The sequence below is a fragment of the Macrosteles quadrilineatus genome, unplaced genomic scaffold, assembly GCF_028750875.1.
Source record: "Macrosteles quadrilineatus isolate MER2022 unplaced genomic scaffold, UCM_ALF_1.0 Scaffold_4__1_contigs__length_99947679, whole genome shotgun sequence".
NCBI classification, from domain to species: domain Eukaryota; kingdom Metazoa; phylum Arthropoda; class Insecta; order Hemiptera; family Cicadellidae; genus Macrosteles; species Macrosteles quadrilineatus.
The window spans coordinates 42,022,686-42,047,771 of record NW_026542597.1 but is presented as its reverse complement, the minus strand read 5'-3'; the positions used below and the strand labels follow the sequence as shown (position 1 = coordinate 42,047,771).

Below are 25,086 nucleotides of genomic sequence, written 5' to 3'. Positions count from 1 at the left end.
ACCTCTTGAACTGCTATGGCATAGCTTTGAGATAATACACATATGTTTATGTCATAAAGAAACTATGTTATAAAAACGCAAACTCGTAAAATTTATTAATTAATTAATTTTGGAATTGTAAGTCAAAATCCCGTCCCGCTAGTTTATGGAAGTACAAAGCAGAGTGACGAGCTCTACAGAGATGACGCTGCCAGCCCACGATTTCCACCTTCACACGTTCATCACATGTCGCTGTCATCCCACTTAATCGTCCATAGCACTTTTAAGACTTGTCCGAATATACATACAAAATCGTCTTTTCATAAGGGGGAAGTGGACGTCGCCTCAAAATGCAACGTAATTTAATTTTATAATTCCCTTGTTCAGGTCTGAACATGTTTTTTAAGTCAAACAAACTGTACCAGTAAACTGGCACCTACTTTCTCTCGTTAGCTTGTCAACAACCCTTATACGTAAGGTGTGGGGGTAACTATGAAATTTGTAGATAAAATTACAAGAATTGCTAAATGTTTGAAATTATATAATAATAATTTTTACAGTGTTTGAGGTTATAACATATTGTTTTTAAAATATTACCATAACGTACATAATTTTAATTAAAATAGTTAGAACCGTTTTTTGTAAAATTTCCGTTATTGTATCGTATGTTTTTATGAGAAAATCACAATTGAAAATCAAAATTTCAAAACATGAAAAAAAATTGAGTGGTGTGTATTGTGGATTAGTGGCTACATAACAAATCTATCTTATATACTTAAAAACTTTTGCAAAACTTATGACAGCTAACCTTACCATACTACTGGACCTAATTACACATGGTCGGTACCAAATGAAAGATATTTTCCTGTAGATGTGCAGAATCCCTTTATAAATTAAAATAGGCTAAAAAATTAGCACAGAAAATGAATTTGAAATTTAAAAAAAAAATTGACAAGGGCCTTATGGGTTGCTATGTTGGTGACGAAATAACAACAAAATATAAACAGAAAATCAAAACAAATGTAAGACATTCAAATAAAATGTTTTATTTACAACTTGGGGTGTAAATAGAGAAGTTTTTAAAATACATACTATTGGTAGATTTTTCGACCACGGGGCGAGCTCTCGTACTTATTTAATACGCAAGCAGGTTTTTTGTGACAATTACTCCTCCGAAACTACTAAACCGATTGACATGTTTTTGGTGTCATTAGAAAGAGCGTAACGTGAAGTTATGCAGGAAACTTTCTTTTTAGGGAAATAATTAGAGAGTGAGGCCCTGGGGCCCTTTAATATTTTGTATTTCTCCATAAGATTAACATGGGGAAAAAACGTTTTGAAACTCCAGCTGTGGTCACAAATTAAAAGTGAGAAGAAGAACATATGTTAACTGTAAACAGTCAATGTTTACTAATTTAACAGTTTTCAAAAAAGAAAACTAGAAATGATGTTTTTTTTTTAATCTATAATCGTTATTATGGACAACCTAATACAGCTATGGGTAAGGATATCCATATAAAACACTAAAAAACAAGACCAGCTTTTGAAAAATTATTGAAGAATGTTGATTATATCGATCTGTTAAGTACATCTTCAGTATTTCCATAATCTTTGAGTCAAATCTTTTAAAGTCATCAAAAGTTATGACTGTTATTCCTTTTTTTTTAGCAATTGCTCGAATTCGAGCAACAGGGACACTAGTTTTATAAAAATAGCCACTGGTGTTGTGTGCTGCTCTGTAGACACACACACAAACCGACTCATGTTCGATGGTGTCGTGCCAGAAGCGACCGTGTCAGAAGCGACCCGTGCCGGATGCGACCCACCAATTTTCTACCGTGCCGCTAGCGACCCAAGAATTTGGAGCGGGAGGCGAGTAATGAATTAACGCCGATTCAACGTATATTCTTAACAAATCTAAACAGAATTTCACTATAAAACCATTAAAGCGATTTGCCTAAAATCCTCAAACTTCTGAGATAGTCCTGGACGAAGATCTTCTAGTAACGTTTAAGTAGGTGACACTTATTCACTTATATCTGTCCTGTTGTATACTGGGTGTATACAAACTCCCTGGATTGGAAATATTGCGTCTTAGGTTAAGAAAATAAAATAAACAAACGTTATATAAATATAGGTTTAAAATGCTTTATTTTATTCCAGTATGTATTATTTCCATAAAAAATACCTCTTGAACTGCTATGGCATAGCTTTGAGATAATAGACATATGTTTATGTCATAAAGAAACTATGTTATAAAAACGCAAACTCGTCAAATTTATTAATTAATTAATTTTGGAATTGTAAGTCAAAATCCCGTCCCGCTAGTTTATGGAAGTACAAAGCAGAGTGACGAGCTCTACAGAGATGACGCTGCCAGCCCACGATTTCCACCTTCACACGTTCATCACATGTCGCTGTCATCCCACTTAATCGTCCATAGCACTTTTAAGACTTGTCCGAATATACATACAAAATCGTCTTTTCATAAGGGGGAAGTGGACGTCGCCTCAAAATGCAACGTAATTTAATTTTATAATTCCCTTGTTCAGGTCTGAACATGTTTTTTAAGTCAAACAAACTGTACCAGTAAACTGGCACCTACTTTCTCTTGTTAGCTTGTCAACAACCCTTATACGTAAGGTGTGGGGGTAACTATGAAATTTGTAGATAAAATTACAAGAATTGCTAAATGTTTGAAATTATATAATAATAATTTTTACTGCGTTTGAGGTTATATCATATGGTTTTTAAAAAATTACCATAATGTACATAATTTTAATCAAAATAGTTTGAACCATTTTTGTAAAATTTCTGTTATTGTATCGTATGTTTTTTATGAGAAAATCACAATTGAAAATCAAAATTTCAAAACATGAAAAAATAAACGGTATCAGCATTCTGACACATACTTTCTCCCATAAGTTTGTCAACAACCTTTATCATGCGTAAGCGGTGAGATTAAATAAACGGAAATGGAATTTGTACAATTTTCTTCAGAATTTAAAGGACTATAACATACTAAATTTTTATCAAAATCGTTTGAGCCAATTTTAGGAAAATCTTATTTACCGTTATTTTATGGGGTTTTTATGGGAAAATAACATAATTTACAATAACTTTTGAACCGTAATTTTTACAGAGATAAGATTTGTACCATTTTGTTCAGAATATAAAGGACTATAACATACTAAATTTTTATCAAAATCGTTCGAACCATTTTAGGGAAAATCCTATTTTTCCGTTATTTTATGGGGTTTTATGGGAAAATCTCCATTAAAAATCAAAATTTCTAAAAAATAAAAAAAACTTTCAAAATTGTAAGAACTATAACATACTATGTTAAATCAAAACCGGATTTTTGTCTAAAATTCCATTTTTTGTTATTTTATGGGGTTTTTATGGGAAAATAACATAATTTACTATAACTTATGAACCGTAATTTTTACAGAAATGGGATTTGTACCATTTTGTTCAGAATTTAAAGGGCTACAACATACTAAATTCTTATCAAAATCGTTCGAGCCATTTTTGAGAAAATTCAATTTTTCCAGTTTTTTATGGGTTTTTATGGGGAAATCCCCATTAAAAATCAAAATTTCAAAAAAATGAAAAAAACGCCTGGAGATGCCATGGATTAGAACCTACATACCAAATTTCATCGAAATCGGACCACAGGTGTAGTCTCTAGCTCTGTACACATCCAGACACACACACACACAGACACACACACACACACAGACATCACTTCGAAAACCACTTTTTTGGGTCCAGGGGGACCCAAAACGAATATATCCACTCAAAACTCAAACTCGAAAATTTTGACGAAAACAATACTTTCTCCATATACTATGGTATAGGGGGAGAAAGTAAAATTGAGTGGTGTGTATTGTGGATTAGTGGCTACATAACAAATCTATCTTATATACTAAAAAACTTTTGCAAAACTTATGACAGCTAACCTTACCATACTACTGGACCTAATTACACATGGTCGGTACCAAATGAAAGATATTTTCCTGTAGATGTGCAGAATCCCTTTATAAATTAAAATAGGCTAACAAATTAGCACAGAAAATGAATTTGAAATTAAAAAAAAATTGACAAGGGCCTTATGGGTTGCTATGTTGGTGACGAAATAACAACAAAATATAAACAGAAAATCAAAACAAATGTAAGAAATTCAAATCAAATGTTTACAACTTGGGGTGTAAATAGAGAAGTTTTTAAAATACATACTATTGGTAGATTTTTCGACCACGGGGCGAGCTCTCGTACTTATTTAATACACAAGCAGGTTTTTTGTGACAATTACTCCTCCGAAACTACTAAACCGATTGACATGTTTTTGGTGTCATTAGAAAGAGCGTAACGTGAAGTTATGCAGGAAACTTTCTTTTTAGGGAAATAATTAGAGAGTGAGGCCCTGGGGCCCTTTAATATTTTGTATTTCTCCATAAGATTAACATGGGGAAAAAACGTTTTGAAACTCCAGCTGTGGTCACAAATTAAAAGTGAGAAGAAGAACATATGTTAACTGTAAACAGTCAATGTTTACTAATTTAACAGTTTTCTAAAAAGAAAACTAGAAATGATGTTTTTTTTTAATCTATAATCGTTATTATGGACAACCTAATACAGCTATGGGTAAGGATATTCGTATAAAACACTAAAAAACAAGACCAGCTTTTGAAAAATTATTGAAGAATGTTGATTATATCGATCTGTTAAGTACATCTTCAGTATTTCCATAATCTTTGAGTCAAATTTTTTAAAGTCATCAAAAATTATGACTGTTATTCGTTTTTTTAGCAATTGCTTGAATTCGAGCAACAGGGACACTAGTTTTATAAAAATAGCCACTGGTGTTGTGTGCTGCTCTGTAGACACACACACAAACCGACTCATGTTCGATGGTGTCGTGCCAGAAGCGACCGTGTCAGAAGCGACCCGTGCCGGATGCGACCCACCAATTTTCTACCGTGCCGCTAGCGACCCAAGAATTTTGAGCGGGAGGCGAGTAATGGATTAACGCCGATTCAACGTATATTCTTAACAAAAACTAAACAGAATTTCACTATAAAACCATTAAAGCGATTTGCTGTCACATTAAATACATAACAAAATACTCCCACCGCAGCAGTCCTGCAGACTAAATTTATTCCCATTTGGGGAAGAAAAAAATTTTTTTATGTAAATTGTATCGTATAATTCATACGAGTATACATTTATGACAGTGAATATAACAGCTCAGGAGCTAGAATGGAAATGTATTATAACCAAATTACTTAAATTGCCAATTATATATATTTTTTACGGATGGTGATTATGCTCTCTCAGGGTATCAAAACGAAAAATGAAATAGGTCCCGGGTCTAGGTCTTTCAATGAGACCTACGGTAATAGCTTATTCCCTATATGGAAAAGAGTATTCTAGCACAACTAAATAAATAAGATTTTTAGGTTTCTAGTCATAGTACGGCAGCTTACAACCCCTGATGTTGTTGACCTGCTATCACGAAAAATGACTAAGACGTCTCTACTAACTCAAGGGTGGTTGGAATACCGGGAAGTCATTTCAAGTTCCAAGATTCCGTAATGTCAGTGATTCTGCTATGCTATGTGAATAACGTTTGCATTGTTTGACGGACAACCCTTACTCGAATGAGATCTTAAGTCATCACATCTCTTGTGACATTCAGTAGCTCAACATCAGTATTAAGTTTGTTTTAGTGTTTTGAGCGATGGAAGAATCGTATGTTATCACAACTAGAAAAGGAAAGCCGTCTTTAGTGTTCGGGGGATATTCGTACCGGGTCCATAAGACTAGTCAAGAAATAGTTTCGTGGCTGTGCATCAAGGAGAGACAAAGCAAGTGTCGCGGAAGAGTCAAAACAACACTGCAGCATGAAGTGATACCGGGGACTATGACCGAGCATTCATGTGTACCTAATGAAGCAGAGCTCGAAGTCAAGAGAGCGAGGTATAGTTATATATATTTATTTAATTACTTTTTAACACATTTATCAAAACAATAGGCCTAATGTTGTAAATATTTATGTGATTAACAAAGGTTGGTTAAATAACGATCTGTTATATTTATTGTATATATATATCTGTATCTCATTATATATATACATATATATATCTGTAAATTTTCATAACTCATGGTTTAGAATTTTTCTTTATTTCCATAATCAATGACAAATAATCCTACGACATAGTTGTGTAAAATATTTTACCTAACCCGCCATGTTAAACTTCCCTATCCCAAGCGTGATGTATGCAACTTCCTTACTTCTCGAGTGATGTAAAGTATCAAAAACTCACTCGGTGATGTAAAGAAACCCATTTAAATAACATTGAGTGCTTAACTTAAAAAATATAACTCTATGGAGCCAACGACGTTCAACGCTAGAAATCAGCTGTGCGCTTGAATGTTATTGTTATGCTTTAAAGTATTTTCCTAACCTAGCTTTTGCAATTTTGTTAGTAAAAGAACGTTACTGATAGAAGATGAGTGAAATGGATAGTAAAAAATATTGTACGTAAACCCATGTCGTGTCAGGTAAAATCTTGTACGTTACACGTTACGCAAGAGCGTGTTTACATCACTTAGGTAAATTATGCAACTCGCTTCCGCTCGTTGCACAACATTCACCTGCGTGATGTAAAAACGCTCTTACTACACTTGTGATGTAAATAGCTATTACATAATGTTTACAATTAACATATCAACATATTTTCTTCTTCTCGCTTTTAATTTCTGACAACAGCTGGAGTTTCATAACAATTTTTGTTTCCCATGTTAATCTTATGGAGGAATACGAAACTTTAAAGGGCCCCAGGGTCTCACTCCCTAATTATTTCTCTAAACAGAAAGATTCCTGCCCAACTTCACGTTACGCTCTTTCCAATGACACCAAAAACATGTCAATCGGTTCAGTAGTTTCGGAGGAGTAATTGTCACTAAAAACGTGCTTGTGTATTAAATAAGTACTATAGTTCGGCCGCTTAGAAAACGACCTGCGCGCTAATGCTAAACCAATGCTGGAGGAGGTCGCTTTCTAAGCGGCCGAACTAAAGTGATCGTCCTGTGGTCGAAACTCGACCAAAAATATAATGTACAGAGTTCTCTACTTTCTCCCCACACTGTAAATAAAACATGTGATTGGAATTTCTTCCATTTGTTTTGATTTTTTGTTTACATTTTGTTGTTATTTCGTCACCATCATGGAAACCCATATGGTCCAGGTTAATTTTTTGAAGTTTTCAAATTAATTTTTTGTGCTTATTTGTTAGCCTATTTTAATTTTTAAAGGCATTCTGCACATCTACAGGAAAATATCTTTCCAACAGTATGCGTAGATTTTCCCTGCGATGCACACGAGCTGAGAAAAAAGGTTTTAAAGAAACATGCTTGCCTATTAATATATAGATAGATGTGGATGAAATAAGAAAAAAATTAATTAAATGAAAACAAGCTGTTGTAATTATTATGCTTTGCAACGGACAGGAGTTTGCGAACCAGCATAATCGGACAATGGGAACAGGGATTTATGGGGGGTTCTATGCGGTAAAAATGGGGTTTTCCCAATTTTGACCATAAAAACAAAAAAATTTTCAATTTCTTTCTAAACCATTTTGTAGAGCTTAAAAAAAGAAATACATAATTTAGTATATTGAAGCGCTGTTGTATGCCTAACGGTTACAGAGAAAATTCAAAAAAGGTTTAATTTAAAATTCCCATGAATAACATGGAGAAAATGAAAACTGTTGTAGTTTACTTGTTTATGGATATATGTTGATAGAATTTGGCAAATTTATTTATTTCATCCTATACTATTGACGTATGGTCAAAAAACACTTTTTACCTTCCCCGTAGCAGCAAACCTAAGCACTCGTTAAATCAAATGTTATCTAAATTGGGAATAAATATGTCTTATTTATGGAAATATTTTAGTAAAAATGTAATCAGACAAGTTGAAATTCACTTAGTCTGCAGGTTTGTTGCGGTGGGGGTATTTTATTATAGTTATTTTTTTTCTTTCAACCAAATTATTACCAATTAACTGTCATGTCGTGTTTTATAAATATCTATTTATTAGTGGCACTCACACTACTACCAGGGTCGCTTCTGGCACAATTTTTGCTGGGTCGCAACCAAGATGCATGGAGTTTGGGTCGCAACTAGCACGGTCGCTTCCGGCACGTAATCTGTTCGATAACCACTTGGTTGCGTCCAATGTGACCCAAAACTCAAACTCGACATTTTTGAGTTCAGGAAAGATGACGACATGGATAGTGCGAGAACAATAACAAGGTTGACAAAAAGGGGTGTGATCCAGGGGAGGGGGGAGTCAGATGGACTAAACTAGGCTCTAAAACTACTCATTAAAACTAATCGCTCTCCTGTTTCAGTTCACAGAGAGCTGGAATAACGTCATTGACTTTAAAATCATGTTTTGTCTTGTTCCAAACAGTGCACTTAAAAATGTTAGTCAGTTAAGTAATTGTTAAAAAAAATTTAAATTTAAATTTAATTGTTTGTGAAATTTGGTGAGTCGGTGGTGGCTCAGTCGGTAGCGTTGCGGACTTCGGGCCCAAGGCAGTAGTGTCGTGGGTTCGGATCTTGGTCACTGTCACTAACTTTTATCAGTACAGTTCACCTTTGTACTGTACCGGCTCACCCCTTGCTTTGCTGCACAGATCTGTAGTCTATGTGGACGGGCAAATGCAAGGTTAAAAGAGGCCGCCAACCTCTTTAAAAAAAAGGTCCAGGCCTTATCACCTAGTTTTGCTAGTTTCTTTCATGAGTATTTTAGATATGTTTATAAAGTAGTCTAATTATTACAGAAAATATAAGAGTATTCTGCGAAATAATAATTCTAAATATAATATAATGACACTTTGATAAATTATATTAACGTAATTTTAATACTTACAAGTTTAACATTTAAATATACAGTACTTGTGAAAGTGTAAGCTGACACAAACTTTCTGAAACAATTGCATTTTTGTTTGCATATTGCGTTGGATTATGGAGTTGCTGGCTATTTTTATTTCCGATGGCCTCGGGTTTGATCTCAATTTCCGTTTCGCTGTCATTGTGTACTGTATAGGTGACGCGGAAAAGAAAACAATTTACGCGGCCTGATCCGAGAAAATTATAGCACTGATGTTGATTAATTCACTAAATTGGTGAACATTTCTCTCTTGGCATGATTCGGACCCGAAACCGATTTACTTTTTTTGTTTTTATGTCCCCAGAGGCCCTAAACACCATCCGTTAAATATTATATAGTTTAAAATATTCAGAATATGTGCAGCATGATAACTTAACCAAAAGCTATCCGATTTTGATGAAATTTGGTACAAACTAACATGACACCTGTTAATTCAAACGAGCTCCCCAACCAGCATCATCGGACCTTGGCAACGGGGTTTTATGGGGTGGAAATTGCTTTATCTCATTTTGACCCACAACCATTTCCCAATTTGTCTCTTAAACGGTTCTAAGAGACTAAATAATAAATCGTTTTGTATATTAACGTGTTTTTGTACAATTAATGTCGGGATAATTCCATTTTGAATAAATATATATAATACATAACTAAATAACTGTCTTATAGTTATAGTTATAATTATCTAAAACTTAAAAATATTTCACGTAGGATAATTTATTGCCAAGAGACATAAAGTTTCTGTTTTTTTTTTTTAATTGAAAGGATTACCCTTCCTTATTAATGAAACAATCAAATCAAGTTTATTCTGAGGTTAACATCTGTTAAATAGTTAAACGATAAAGTTAGTAATATTTGATGTTTACTAGTTCCAAGTTTAAAATTGAAACATACAAAACTTCTTGAGCGTGGGAATATGTGGCCGTTAATGTCAATGCGTTTAAACCTTCCATGAAACAGTCGAAAAGTGGTCCATAGAACGGTATCCCAATCCGTTATGTTCACTCATTTCAACCCGAATATACAATTTATCTTTCTATCCTTGTTAATTTCCAGGAAATACATACCCTAAAGAGATGGTATCCCCACCATCGGATATGGTCTTAGCCAGTTGGAAAATACTTGACAGGTGGCAATATTAAAACGTTTTTATTAGCTCGATTTCTTTTCCGGTACAAATTGTACAATCAATTTTATACTAACTTCCCGATGAGCTAGAGACTTGAAACTTGAAACATAGCTCACAAATGGATGACAATGCAATATTATATCATTTAATTTTCATATTACCCATGGGCTTGTTTTTATTAACTCGCTTTCTTGCAAATTTTGATACTTCCCGATGAGCTAGAGACTTGAAACTTGAAACATAGCTCACAAATGGATGACAATACAATATTATATCATTTAATTTTCATATTTCCCTTGGGCTACGCCCCATGGGCTTGTTTTTATTAGCTCGCTTTCTTGTCCGGTACAAATTTTACAATCAATTTCAAACTAAAAAAAAGTGTAGTTTTAAAAAAGTTTTTTATTTATAAATTATTTTAAATTGATTTCACAAACCAAGAACAGTGAAGTTGTATCTGCCCCAGCTGTGATTTTGCATTCGGAGTGTTGTGTTAGCTCGACTGTGTCTGTTGATATCACGTTAATCACTACAATGGAGTGGAGTGAAACGACTAAAGGAAAACCCTGCGTCTCGTACAACGGTTACAGACACCGCCTTAAACGGGTCAACAAGGAGGGCGTCAATTTTTGGACCTGTGTAGTTGGCAACTGTAATGGAAGATTGACTAGCAAGGGAGATGATGTTCTTGGAGAGTCTTCGCACTCTTGTCTACCACTAGACATTGCCTTGAATGAAGTGAGGAACGGCACCAAAGCTAGTAAACGGGCCAGGTAAGAGGATACGCCTATTTCGACTGTATACACGAAGGAGGTCCTTTTTTCATAAAGGACTTGACTTCGTCCCAGAAATAAGGTCACCTGATACAATTAAGCGTAATCTCAGAATGATTCGTCGTAACGCCATAACGCTTTAATTGTGATTTTAAAGTCAAAGCTGTGATTGTAACTCTCTGTGAACTGAAACAGGAAAGCGATTTTTTAAAGAGTCGTTTCAGAGCATAGTTCAGCTCATCTCTCCCCTTCCCCGGATCACAACTTGTCCTGAACTTTCCTTGTGGACCGGTAACTGGAAAGATGAGGAATAATGATGATTTAGTTTGTTATAGTCATAAATAAATTTGCGTGGGAATGTTAGCAAGAGAATTCGTATTTATGATTTATATAAGCAAGAAAGCAAGTACTGTATAATCAAACGAATGTACTTACAACAATAAGAGAACGAGTTGATTTAAAGAGTCGTTAGAGCTTGGTCGGCCTCAGTTTGTCTCGGTTCACACAAATTTTGTCCTTAAGTTTCCTTTTCTTCATCTTTCTGGATACGACAATTTTGACGTACTATGTATGGGGGGGGGGGTAATAACACAGAAAAATGTGTTGATAAGGTAATATATAAGCAATTGAAATATGTAGTAAGTAAATGATTCGGAGAAATTATGTGGTGGTACTTACGGGCCTTCAAAGTGGTCATTTTGTCAAATTTTGGTACCAGTTTTTAGGCTGAACCACATGGCTGGTTTAAAATATATCTAGTATACTGTGAGATTAGAAGTTTTCCTTTTAGTTATTTACAGTGCGTTCAAACAGCCGTGGCACCTGACGGATTAGGAGACCCCATGGAAACCTTTGGAGTCTCCTAATCCTTCAGGTGCCACGGCTGTTTGAACGCACTGTAATTGTTTCATGAGAACGTCTAGTCTCCAAGGACTCTAAACTCGAATGTGAGCTCGAATAATGTAAACGCGCCTTATGATATCGCGATCACACGTTTTGTTTAAATGGTAGCAAAATCAACACTGTGTATGGCTTCAAAGGCTATTCTTATGGGAATTCTACTATTTTTCCCGTCGCCACGGAATGAAAACCTTTAATTGAGCCCTCTCCCATCTTTCTAAGACTTTCTAGAGGCCCACAATTTTGACGCAGAGAATCGTCTTAAATAAATTAAATATATCGACAGAGGCACCTAAATAAACCTAAAATTATTGCGTTGGCTGCTGGACTTAGAAAAATACCCCGCCGCAGCAAACCTGCAGACTAAGCGAATTTCAACTTGTCTGATTACATTTTTACTAAAATATTTCCATAAATAAAGATATTTATTCCCAATTTAAATAACATTAGAATTAAGGAGTGCTTAGGTTTAGGTTAGGTTATTAGGTTAGGTTGCTGCTACGGGGAAGGCAAAAAGTGTTTATTGAGCATACGTCAATACTGGATGAAATAAATAAATTTGCCAATTTTTTTCAATATATATTCATAAACAAGTAAACTACAACAGTGTTCATTTTCTCCATAAGAATAACATGGGAATTTTTAATTAGCCTACACTATTTTTGAATTTTCTCCGTGACCGTTAGGCATACAACAGCGCTGCAATATACTAAATTATTTCTTTTTTTAAGCTCTACAAAACGGTTTAAAAAAGATTTTCCATTTTTTTTATAGGGTCAAAAATGGGAAAATCTCATTTTTACCCCATAAAACCCCCCATAAACCCCAGTTCCCATGGTCCGATTATGCTGGTTCGCGAACTCGTTTGAATAAACGTAGGCTTACGCGTTTGTACCAAATTTCATCAAAATCGGATCATTTTTGCTCGAGTTATTGCGCTAACGGACACATATATAGACATAAATATTATATATAAACATATATATATATATATATAATAATTTATATATAAATATATATTTATTTGAACAGATGGTGTTTTTGGCCTCTAGGGACCTCAAAACGAAAAATTAAATCGGTCTCGGGTCCAGGTCTTACCATGAGTACTACGGTAATAGCTTATTCCCTATATGGGAAATTCACTAAAATACGATAAAATTTATAAAAGCAGTAACACAAATTTAAAAGTATGGCTTTGACATTCCCTTCCTTTCAAAATTATATTTCAACATAAGAATTATGAACATCTGTCAAGTGGTTGGTTCAGAATCTGCTAATATAAAACACCTTCATGTTTTACAGTATTAGCATTGACTATTGGATTAGTCAAAGGTATTAGCCAAAATAAACAGCACTGAAACTGAATCAGCTGTACGGTAGTTATTTCAGTACTGTTTATTTTGGAAAATACCGTATAATACGATAATGGGATAGTCAATCAATGCCTACTTGGTTTGGTTCTGTATTTGGCTATTTCTAGGTTGATTCAAAGGAAAAAGTAGTGGGAATATTCTTAGACTTAACAAAAGCCTTTGATAGTGTCTCACATGATTTACTCCTTGAAAAACTTAAATATAACGGTGTAAAAGGGAGAGCTGAATCTTATCTTACAGGCAGGCAGCAGTATGTCACAATTGATCACATAAATAGCCATAACCAATTAATTACTTACACTTCCTCAACGAAAATTGTTAAGTATGGTGTCCCTCAAGGATCAATATTGGGGCCCTTATTATTCTTAATTTACTTAACCGACTTCCCCTCATTGATAGAATCTCCCAATCGTGTTTGTTTATTTGCTGATGACATCATAAAAATATCCGGAAATTCAAATGCTGATGTGGAAGTCTCTTCTTTTGTTGAGCTTACCAAATGTAACCAATATTTAAATGAAATCAACTTATTACCAAATACAATAAAAACTAATTATATAAATTTTTCTTCAACGAGCAAAAATTCACCTGAGTTTAATATTTTTATGGATACAATTTTACTAAATGAAGTTAAAACAATAAAATTTCTTGGATTGCATAGATGATAAATTCAACTGGGACAGTCATGTTGAAAACATTTGTAATAAAGTCAACTCAGGCATACATGCATTAAGACAGATTTCAAAATTTAGTAGTTTAAAAACCTTAAAAATAGTATATCATTCCTTAATTGAATAACATATTTCTTTTGGGTTATGTCTTTATGGGGGCACATCAAATTTTAACCTAAATAGCATTCTGGAACTTCAAAAAAAAGCAATTCGCATTATGTTAAAACTAAAGTCAAAAACATCCGCAAAAGAGCAGTTTAAAGAAATAGGAATTATGACTGTTTTTAGCTTATACATTTATCAAATAGCCCTTTATATTAAATCAAACCATTAAAGATTGCCAAAATTGAACTCTTTTCATACATATTCAACCAGAAAAGGTAATGAATTGGCGTTCAACAGACATAATTTATCGGTTTATGAAAAAATTCCATCTTATAGCGGTGTTAAATATTTCAATAGCTTACCTGACAATATAAAAAATATAAGTAATTTTAATACCTTTAAAAAACGTTTGAAATTATTTCTCACCAACAGACCCTTGTATAAATTAGAAGATTTTTTCCAACTTCCTGAAATTTGATTTTTTTTATAATAACAATATTCTTTGTAAGTAGTCTTAAGTTTAATATTGTGTTTTTATAACTGACTCCATTCTGTACAAAATGTGCAATATGAATAAAGTTATTTTGATTGATTGATTGATTGATTGATTGACATTTTGGACATTTTGTGAACTTTTGGGGATCTGCTTAACGTGGACTGCAGTTCTCAATTCAGTTTTTGTTTGTAGCCGCAGGTTTGTTAAGGCTGTGAGTCTAATAATGTGAGCTTTTTATTTTTTTGTTACATTTTTAGTTGGACCTTTAGAATGAGTTTTCAGCAATAACATTTTTTTTTTAGTTTTGGTTTAGGAAAAATTGAAGGTCAAATGTTGGATTTTTAGCCATAAAGGTACACACAAGCCTCAAAAACGGGAAATGCGAAAAAATACTAAAAAATATATTTTTTACTGTAGGCTACTAGTGTCAACAAAACCCTTGACATGATTTAAACAAATAAAATACAATTTTTTTTCTAACCCACAATTGAAAGATATTTTTACATGGAAATCCCTAATTTTTCATTTTGAAAAATATCTCAAGATGTAGGGGCTTTTATGTTTTAACCGTTTAGCATATTATTTGTATGTATCCGTTTATTATAAGGCCATGGTGTATGTACTTTTGAAGCGATGTAAAACTGTTGTAAAACCCGGCACGCACACTAGAAAGGCTTTATATACGCCCGCACTCGCACGCGCCGGCCTCTCCCCCCGCGTACCCCCGCGCTATCGATCGGCAACACCTGCGCTCCTCCCCTATACACTAACCTTGCGCAACTCCTTTAGTGACAATGTCAGTGGACACCACGTGGCCGTACTGTCACTGTCAGTGTATGGTTATGTGATCTGTTTTTTTGAAAGCACATTTTTTGAAATGGTTTTTATTTTAGTTTACCTTTTTATGTTCCTTGTATACAAAAAAAATTGTTTCGTTGTTTGTTATGAGATTATTATTGTTAAAACTCATTATGTTAGCCTGCCTCATTTTTGGCATTACAGTTATTTCGAACCTGAACTTATTTCAATTACAACTTTATTTGTTTGGTAATTAAATATTTTTGTGTTATGAAATATTTCAACACTTTTTAATTGCCTACATATTACAATTTATAATATATAATATGAATTTATGAAATAATATTTTTACTATCCTAATTTATTTCCAATCAGTTTTTTTCTTAGGCCTACCTCATTTTATAATACAGCGTAGTTGTAGCACAATTGTTTTTAAATAGGTACAGATTAAACAAAATAATTTTATTCACTTTAACTGTTTTTCCTTTCATACAACTTTTAAAATTTATTTATATAGGCTACTAATTTTATTGTACTTAATACACATAAAAAGGTCATACAATAAAATAAAATATTACTACAACGTTAGTATCTGGTCAAACATCCCTAGGTTGATTATTGGTATTGGCGACTGAAGTAGGCCATTAGTGGTAGAATGAGACACGACGAAGACAGCAGTGGCTAGGCTGGCAAGGACTAGGGAGGTTGGCCGGTACGGCGACGCAAAGCGAAAGCGATGGCGATGGCGTGGTGAGTCAGAGTGCGAGAGAGAAAGAAGATACACACACGCATGCAGCGCGCTCGCTGGACCTCCACGCTGCCTAGCGGATTTTAGTTTGCTACAGCCGTGTACATCATAATTTACTCTTGCTAATCATTAAAAACTAAAACACGGACTCCTATATGTTCAATTCTATGTGTTTCTAATCATGTCAGGCGGCAAAAAGTGTGCGTATATATCGTGTATGTCTCAAACGAAGGACAAGCTAAGATTTTTTAAATTTCCCATAAGATATCCAGATGTTTGTAATCGTTGGGTCACCAGTTGTGCAAACCGCCAGCTTATTGGTTTGACCCCATCTGCTCTAAATTCCCGGGTAGTTTGTGAAAAGCATTTTGAACCGTTATGCTTCAACAGCCCGTCAAAGTCTAGTAAGTTGAGAAAAGACGCAGTGCCTACTATGTATCAAGACAACGAAGTAACAACCTCAATAGCCCCAATAACTGTAGTTCCCGACAGTCAACTGAAGTTGACATGGCTGGAGCGAGAACGACTGAGACTCGCGGAGGCCTCAGCGGCAACTGGGCAAGATAATGGAGATGTGCTCAATGACAGAGTCAACGTAAGAAGTTTACAACCCGGACATGACAAGTGAGTTGTTAGGAATAAAGCAAATGCATAGGAAACCCAAACTTTTGCAATTATAAACAAATTCCTTAAACAAGTCCTTAAAATTTTCCTGAATAAAGAACTTACCGTTCTTTTGTGATCTGCGACTAGGATCTATTGTTCCCGTTCGGGCGGAGTGATGCATGTCAAACCCGGTGGGGCAGGTAGACCGTCGACCCTAATTAGTACGGCTCATTGATTTTCGCAGATGTGACGAACTTGGACATGACGAACTTGGTGCACACGATTAAACTTAGGCATATTCTTACGATTGAAACAAAAACTGCATAAAATTTCGAAACAGTTTGGGCGACAATAATTTTAAATAGGCCTATTACAAAAAACTTTTCTCTTGCTTGTGATTGCCTATCATGCGAAGATTTTACCGAAAGTTCAAATGTTGGATTGTTTTTCTCATTAAATATCAGGACAACTTACTTGCGAAGGCGCCGCTAATTTACAACATACCTTTTGTTGAAAATGTACCTCTGTACCGCTTGCAAAGCAAACTCAAGGCCAACCAAGCATCAACTCTTAGTTCAAGTCATAGGGAACAACATCCGGAATATCCAACACAGTCGCGCCTTTTCACGACACATGTAGCCTATTTTTACCCAAGTACTGTATACGCATTTCCTTCTAAAAACATTTATCAACAATAATGTCTTAGTTATAGAGCTTTTAATCGTATCCATGTGCACTAATTAACAATAAATATGGATGTATGAGCATTGAATAAAGCATAATAAAACTATATCAATTACTTACCATACAAAGTTAAACCATTTATGACTCTGTCACAGAACATGCTACATGATAAGGTGGTCAGTCTACGGCTCCCGGTCCTAAGATCACGCTTGACTTTTGGGCACTAAAGTAGACTTTCATTTATATTAGTGAATCATAATGTGTGAGTAAGCTTTGGTGAATGTGTAAAACGTAGTTTAGTCTAAATTATTGTAGTTATTGGTTTTTGTGACTGACACAGAAAATTGGTAGGATAAGGAGTACATTATGTAAATCTTTTTGAAATTCTCTATGAAAAACTAAAATCAAACAAAACTTATTGTTGAAAGATAGATCAAATTTACTACAAAATATATGTAGTGAAACTTTTGAATCATTCATTGTGTAGTTTTTATTTGACCCATGAAAATGTCTTTAGCCAGAAAGAGGACGGACAACAGCATAGCCGTCTCTCATCAGGTGGTCTGTGTCTGTGGTGGGGGGAAGCCTTCCGATCCCCTGCAGCTGTCAGGTTTCATTACCACGGGGGGTGGTTTTCGAGGGGGTTGTATTCCGCTCCCCTCATTTGAGTTCTCTGCCTCGGCGGAACCGGTCGATATGGAGAGCGAGTTGGAAGTGATTTCTGGCTTAGTAGGCCAACAAATCTTGTGTTTAGGCGGTTTTATGTATAGCAAACACAAAACTAATGCAAATACTATTCGTTGGCGTTGTGCCAGTAAGGCAAAGTTTAATTGTGGTGGTGCAGTGTCAACATCCAGAGAGATGCCGGTAAGTGAACACTGTTACTTTTATAAATACAGTACTACGTCATAATTATTAGTATTAGTATACTATTAGTATTTATTAGTATTAGTTATTTAGTAGTAGTTATTAGTATTAGCATAATTATTAGTTATTAGTATTAGTGAATTATATGTGTTTTGTATACACTTCAACAAATCGTAAACAATACACACATCAAGCGATCATATCTTTGTAGATATTCATTTTATTCGCAAGAATATGAATATTTTACAAAATACTATTTGTTAGTAAATCGTTTTACAAATGGTAAATAGATAAAGGAATTGAAATTTCTAAAACAAAGTAAACGTACTATCCTAACACATTCTTTATTATTTGTTACGATCTTTTATTATCTTATCATGTTATGTCAAAAATATATATCGTGCAGGAAATACAAAGAAACCCATCATCTGCTTCAGAAACACAAATAATGTAGTTTTTCGGAATTAATAGGGCCTAATTAATTCTGCTACTGTAATTAATTTAATTCTGCTAAAGACCCGTTGACGTTGACAGCGCTATGATTAAAATAATAAACTATTTTTCCTCGTCAAGGAATTCCTACGATAATTGAAGTATAGCACCCTTTACTATCGTGTTCGTGCAGATACTTAGAAATAAGTTTGATTTTATTCTTTTGTTTCGTATTACCAACCATAAATCACTACAATATTTATGAATCAAATTATTTCTTCCTTAATTGTTATTGATTTGATACAAAACTTAACTTTAATATAACCTCTTAAGGATTGAGATGTAAGTGATGCAATAAATTAAGCTATCGCATACTTTGTAATTGTCATTGTTGATGTGAGGGAAATACGATTTTCTCGTTCACAATAACGATTATAAGCGTTGCAATGAACTCGGGTCTCGGGAATTTAATCTCAGGGCAGAGCTGACGTGATTATGACGTGGTAAACTGAGCCCTCTCAAGTTTGTTTGCGGGTGGAATTTAACCCCCTGACAAAGGAGTCTAATGAAAATAGACAGCGTGATCAATTGGATTAGCAATAAAAGCCAGTCAACCTAATGCCTATAAAACTAAGGTTTCAGAAAACTTTAGATGTGGTGCTTGGAATTTTACTTGCCACATAAAGCTATGCAACGGAGTTTTGCTCCTGGAAATTTACCCCCTGGCCAGATATAGTATTTATGGAGAATAATGCATTTGGTACATATTGGGCTTCTTTTAGATAAAGACCTGAGTTAACCACATTTACTGCTGTTTAGATTAATGACAAATCCTCATATTTTTATCAGCTATTCTACACTTCTAACACTTTTTTATGGGTTTAGATTTGAAAAAATAGGCTATTAAACATTTTCAAAATTCGTTAATAGATAACGTCCCCATCATATACAGGTTGTTTCTAAATTGTCTAGGTAAATTTTGTGGACTTGTTCCTTGGGCTAAGACAAACAAATGTATAAGTATGGGTCTAAAATTCCTAGATTTCTGTCTGTCGGTCTGTTTGTGATTAAAAAAATATATATATATATATTTATATCTTGGGCCTACATTATTATCATGAGCCAATTCGGCGGCCAATCTTTCATAACTCAGTTATTTGTCATCCGACTTTAAGGTCTCGTTTGATTTGGATTTAAAATATCTATTGGTTTAATCATAAAATAATTTTTCTTAACATTTATGGTTTTCATGAAATTTTGTAATAAAGATTTTAAATTACCGCCATACTGAAATGGCGGTACTTTCCTGTTAACCCTTAATTTGGCAAACAAATATTTTTTTGAAAACTACTTTTTCCTTGCAATATTTCAATCAAAAGGGTCTAAAGGAACTTCAAAAAAATAATTTTAAAATTCTGTTAAGTATTTTTTACAATTTTTTCATGTGTGCCATTTTTGGCACTTTGCCGAAGATGCAGAGATTTCTCTAGGAGTCTTATGTTGAATTAAATACAACAAGTTTATCTGTATAGCACTTAAAAATAAACTTAAGGGTTTGAATAAGTCGACATTATCACATATTGGATATCAAAATTGTATAACTATAATTATATGTAAGATATAAACAAATCAATTTCTCCACAAAAGTTATCAATCCAATATAAAATGGTATAAACGTCATTATAAAAAATGAACTAAAATGTATACACATGTAAAACCTCTACAAAACTATTTGATTACAATAGAAAATACATTATTATATAATTTATTGATATTTCATTAGTCATGCCCATCAGGAAAATCGTTTGAAATTTCATTAGAGTATGTCCATCAAGAAACATCATCTACTTTTGGTGAAACCCCACAAAACAATTGCTATTTTCTTTCAGTTACAGCCTCGCATTGCACTTTGAACACTCTATCGACGATTTATTTTTTATTTTTACAAAATCTGCATCGACCTCTTGATGTATACAAAGAAAGGATAATGTCCAACACCATCAAAGTGTACATCTTCAACATACATCAGAGCAGCTGGTGTGAGAAGAAGTAAATCCCTGTCTTTTAGAACTTGTCTTTTACTCATTTCTTTGGTTAGCAATTCAAAAATCTCATAACTAAAGTTTTTTTGTGACATATTGTCTCGCTGGTTTTTCAATTTAACTATTTTCAACGTGGTAGCAATGCGTTATTGCACGATATGTCGATACAGTGAGCAAAATATTTGTAAGTACCAAAATCTTTATCGGAATGCACAATCAACTTTCATATAAGAAGTTTCACTTTCAGCAGGAAATAGAACTCTTTTTGGTAGATATTTGTTGCCATAGATGGTCGGGAGTTTTTGTAAAGCCAAAGTCTTTTCTAAACAGCCTAGTGAAAAGTCTTTCATCAAAAAAACATTTTTATTTTAAAATTTGTGGAAATAAGAGACATACATTTACAAATATAAATACCTTTCACTATTTTATAAACAGTGTGTCACTTTAGGCGCGCTCAATACACAAAAAAAAATAACTGTATCTTTGGTAATTTGCCATTTTTGGCACGCACAAAAATTTTCATTGTTCCCTGGTTCTTTGGCAATGTGCCATTTTTGTCACACTCAAATTGTTTAGTTTATAAAAAAATCAATGTTCATATTTAAGCTAATTTCTGACCTGGGTTATGTTTTCTCAACTTTAATCTGTGCAAATCACTTAGATATATAGGTAAACAGCCTAAAATATTGAAATAAGAAATAATTTACTAACCTTCTACACTAAGCCTCCATACTTCCTTTTCTATATGTTGGTCTAAAGTGATAGTAATTTCCAAAACATCCACTATAGTACACTAAACCATAAAAGCAATAGGCAAAGAACCTTTGGACGCCGTTTGTTGGAATTAAAAAGTTAACAGGCGAACGTTACATTTTTTTGAATCCTCATGTGCCAATAATGGCACGCTGTCAAATTAAGGGTTAAAGGGAACATTCATTATTATCGATGGTTTTTTCTCGATATATCGATATTAACAAATTGAAACATATCATCTGACAACTACGATAAATATTGTTCAGTATCAACAAACAATAATAAAATGATGAAACTGTTCTAAAAAAATAACCTAACATAACTAACCAAACTTGCTGTAAAATTCCGTGTTTAACTTGCCTTTTCTGTTATCAAACGGTTAGCTTTGAACAGTTTCATTTCTTAATCCATATAATAGACTGTTTTAGCCTAGACAAGATCAGTTAGTTAGTTGTTGTCAATTTGTAATGGATCGGAAAGCAAAAATATCGATATATCAAAAAAATCATCGATAATAATGGATGTTCCCTTTAACAGGAAAGTTCAAAATGGCTTCAGATATTGGAATGAAAATTCTGAAGCTCATTTTACCTTCTAAACCTCACATTTATACCAATTTGGAAATTTCTATCTTGTAACATGCCTAAGATATAAAATAATTTTAAAAACTCACAAACAGACCGTCAGACAGAAATCTAGGCATTTTAGACCTATATTCATATTATATTAATATTCAAACATCGTTATTCATCATAAGTCATGTACATTGGTGGTACAATGAATAGTGTCAGAATACTTAAAATAAAAATACTATGTATGGGAGGTGAAAAACTCCTCAAAAGAATATAATGCTAAATTTATTAAATAATATTTTAGAATTTTTTTGAATTTAGATAGGTTTGTTTCTTTTTTTATCAATTCAGGGACAAATTTTAGAAACTCGTTACCAGCGTATGGGTATGAGGGTGTTTTTTTTCAAAAAATTTTAATTTGTGAGGCTGGACAAACTATATGGCATTTTATGTTCCGCTTGTCTTAGCCCAAGGAACAAGTCCAAAACATATGTCCAGACAATTTGGAAACACCCTCTACTGTAGGCCTATATATTTTAAGGAATAGTGTTTTTTGGCCTCTGGGGACAACTAAATGAAAAATAAATGTGTACCGGGTCTATGTCTTTCCGTGCTGCCTACGGTAATAGTCTACATTTTTTCCTATGGGGGAAATTCACCAAAACCAAGACCATTTGTTATGGTAACATTGGGTTTTGAGCACAGTGAACTATTTTTGTACTATTTGAAAATCCTTTAAAACTATTTCATAAAACTATTGTGAAATAGTAAAAAAAATATCCAAAACATGAAGTCCTTTACATGTCAAGACTTCCTAACAATCCATCCCGTAATATGTATTTTCCATTACTTCTTTTACTTGTTTTTAAATTCTTTGGATTAATGCTTTGGTTTTCTTTCAGTACTCATATCTGGGAAACTATAAGGAGCATTCCCACCCAGCGAATGAGATCTCGAAGGAAGTGACAAAAGTCAGAATTAAGTTAAGAGAAACATCTCAGATACCAGATATGAATCCTTCGCAGGTTCTAACAACTGGACTCCGAGAAACCCCTGACGAAGTCAAGGCTCAGCTCGGCAAGCTTTCATCTATCCAACGTGATCTATTAAATCGAAGGAAGAAACGCCAACATCTTCCCTCCTTTCCCTATGTGGGAAGTGAGTTTGAGATACCACCTGACTGGGCCATGACTGTAGGAGAGGACTTGCGGCCATTCTTCATTCAAGACAGCGGCTCTAGCAGTGAAAGGTTCGTTGGCACACACAAGAATGTAGACAACGAACAACTGTACACAAACATGCCAGAGACAGCCATGTAAAACATCCATTTATCATTTAATCACTAAGAGCAAGAAATGTAATGCACTGGAAGCTTTTGATGTTGTTTTATGTGAGGTGGTCCAGAGGGGTCACTTATCTCATTGCAATGATGTACTGGCCAAAGTAGTGTTTTTCATCTTTACCTAAATAAATGGCACTATATCCTAGGAAAAGTGCTGTTAAACTTGTATAAAAGACTGAAGTTAAAGTTAGTTGTGGCATGATGGAAGCTCTGGCAATACTGCCGCGGAGGGAATGCTGTTCTTTTAGGTGTCTGCTGCAGTAGTTTTGGCAGTCCATCTGTACGACCAGGGCAACAGCACCCCAGCTCTGTTTCCTCCTTACGTTTCTCCTCTCCGGACTTGTAGAGGAGAACTTTTATTTCATTTTGACTTAGCCAATACAACTTGTATATTGTTAATTCTGGCTGAATAAATTATTTGATTTGATTTGTAGATTACCAATAATCCCTCTGAGTTGATAAACAGTTCTAAGACATTTTTTTGTAGTGCCCCCCTTAATTTTGGGTGGCACCTGGAGTCTGTTTAGAGCGGAAGCTCAGGAACAGACAAATTGCCAACGAAGGGTTATGTCAACAAGAGAGAAAATAGTATTCATCATCATCATTATCATATCGTCTGTATTAGTACAGATATCTCGACAACTTTTTAAAACTAGTTAGCACTTTGTTGAGGTTTAAGTTATATGACGAGTAGCATAATTTGTATGACACCAATATCAATTGGCATATACTACTTGTAAATATTGTTGTTTGTCTTTTATATTTCTTTCTTTTCTTGTTCTAAGTGCTGAACAGTAAGTTTATTTTAAAATATTGTTATACTGTAAATGGTCATCTCCAGTGTCCAAATTTCCATTAATGATACTGTACTGTAAAAAGTGTCGGTATTATAAAATACCGGTATATTGTTTTTAATAACAGATAATGTAGGGCATGTTATTGTTTTGTTTGTTTGTGCTATACATAATAACTGTGATAATTTTGCAGGACTTAATCTGCCATGATTATCTACAATATGGCAAAAGTGATGTGTAGGCTAAGTAAGAGACAAATGTTTCTCTTGAGCGTCCTGCATTGTGAAACACTGGTAAAATAGCTATTAATATAATGAAACAAACATCTGTGTCTATTTGAAATGTGTGTTTGAAACTGAAATGAAATTAAAATCCTTCTTAATTGAGGCGAACTTAGGTAGGACCTCGTGGTCCTTTCTAACAGTTAACCTCTGTAACTGAAGAAAACAAAAAAGCTTACATAGGCCTACCAAATGTTATAACTTCTAAGTAAATAAATGTATGTATAATGTATGTATACCCAAGGTCCTCGACAGCCCCAGTGGACTCTTTATCCAATGAAGTCATGATCTCACCAGTCACAATATAAGCTTTGTATTTATTTCCTCCTAAGATTAATCAAGGTATATCACTATCCTGGACTTAAAATTAGTATTAACGAATGTTGGTAATATAACTTTTTCCTTTGGTTGTTGCTCCATTGTTATTTTGTTTGTTAGATATTTCAAGATATATTTCTTTGTTGCAGTGCGAACCAAGAGGTAGATGGTCAACTTGATGGAAAGTCAACGAGTCTCTCTGCCACTAAAGCAAAGAAGCTTTCCAAAAAGGTAGAATACCCCATTTTATTTATGCCTTGAACCATTTATGAGGTCAAATCGGCCAGTAAAATTTACTGATAGTTCTTGCGAATAATCTTAAGCATTCTAGTCATGGATATGCCAAAAGTTTACCTTAATAAAGGTTCTGGGAGCTGAAAAGAAACAAGACCATTAAGCAAGATCATGCTGAAATATTGACATCGCCAAATTAAAAAAAAGGCGGAAAATTTTTATAATCT

The 25,086-nt window shown here is 34.0% G+C and overlaps 1 protein-coding gene across 19 annotated transcripts in view; it reads left to right on the top strand.

Moving 5' to 3' along the window:
• Positions 1–25,086, top strand: part of LOC128993620 (mucin-2-like) — a 104,558-nt gene that overhangs the window by 46,198 nt on the left and 33,274 nt on the right. For 15 of the 19 annotated variants that reach the window (XM_054417644.1, XM_054417639.1, XM_054417634.1 and 12 more), the window contains one exon: positions 24,775–24,856. In XM_054417644.1, coding sequence (XP_054273619.1) covers positions 24,775–24,856 — 82 coding nt within the window. Of the gene's footprint in view, positions 1–5,711; positions 5,962–10,597; positions 10,844–16,352; positions 16,559–17,935; positions 18,092–22,792; positions 23,140–24,774; positions 24,857–25,086 lie in introns of those variants that run through there. The other 4 variants (XM_054417630.1, XM_054417641.1, XM_054417643.1 and 1 more) reach the window with 4 other exon arrangements.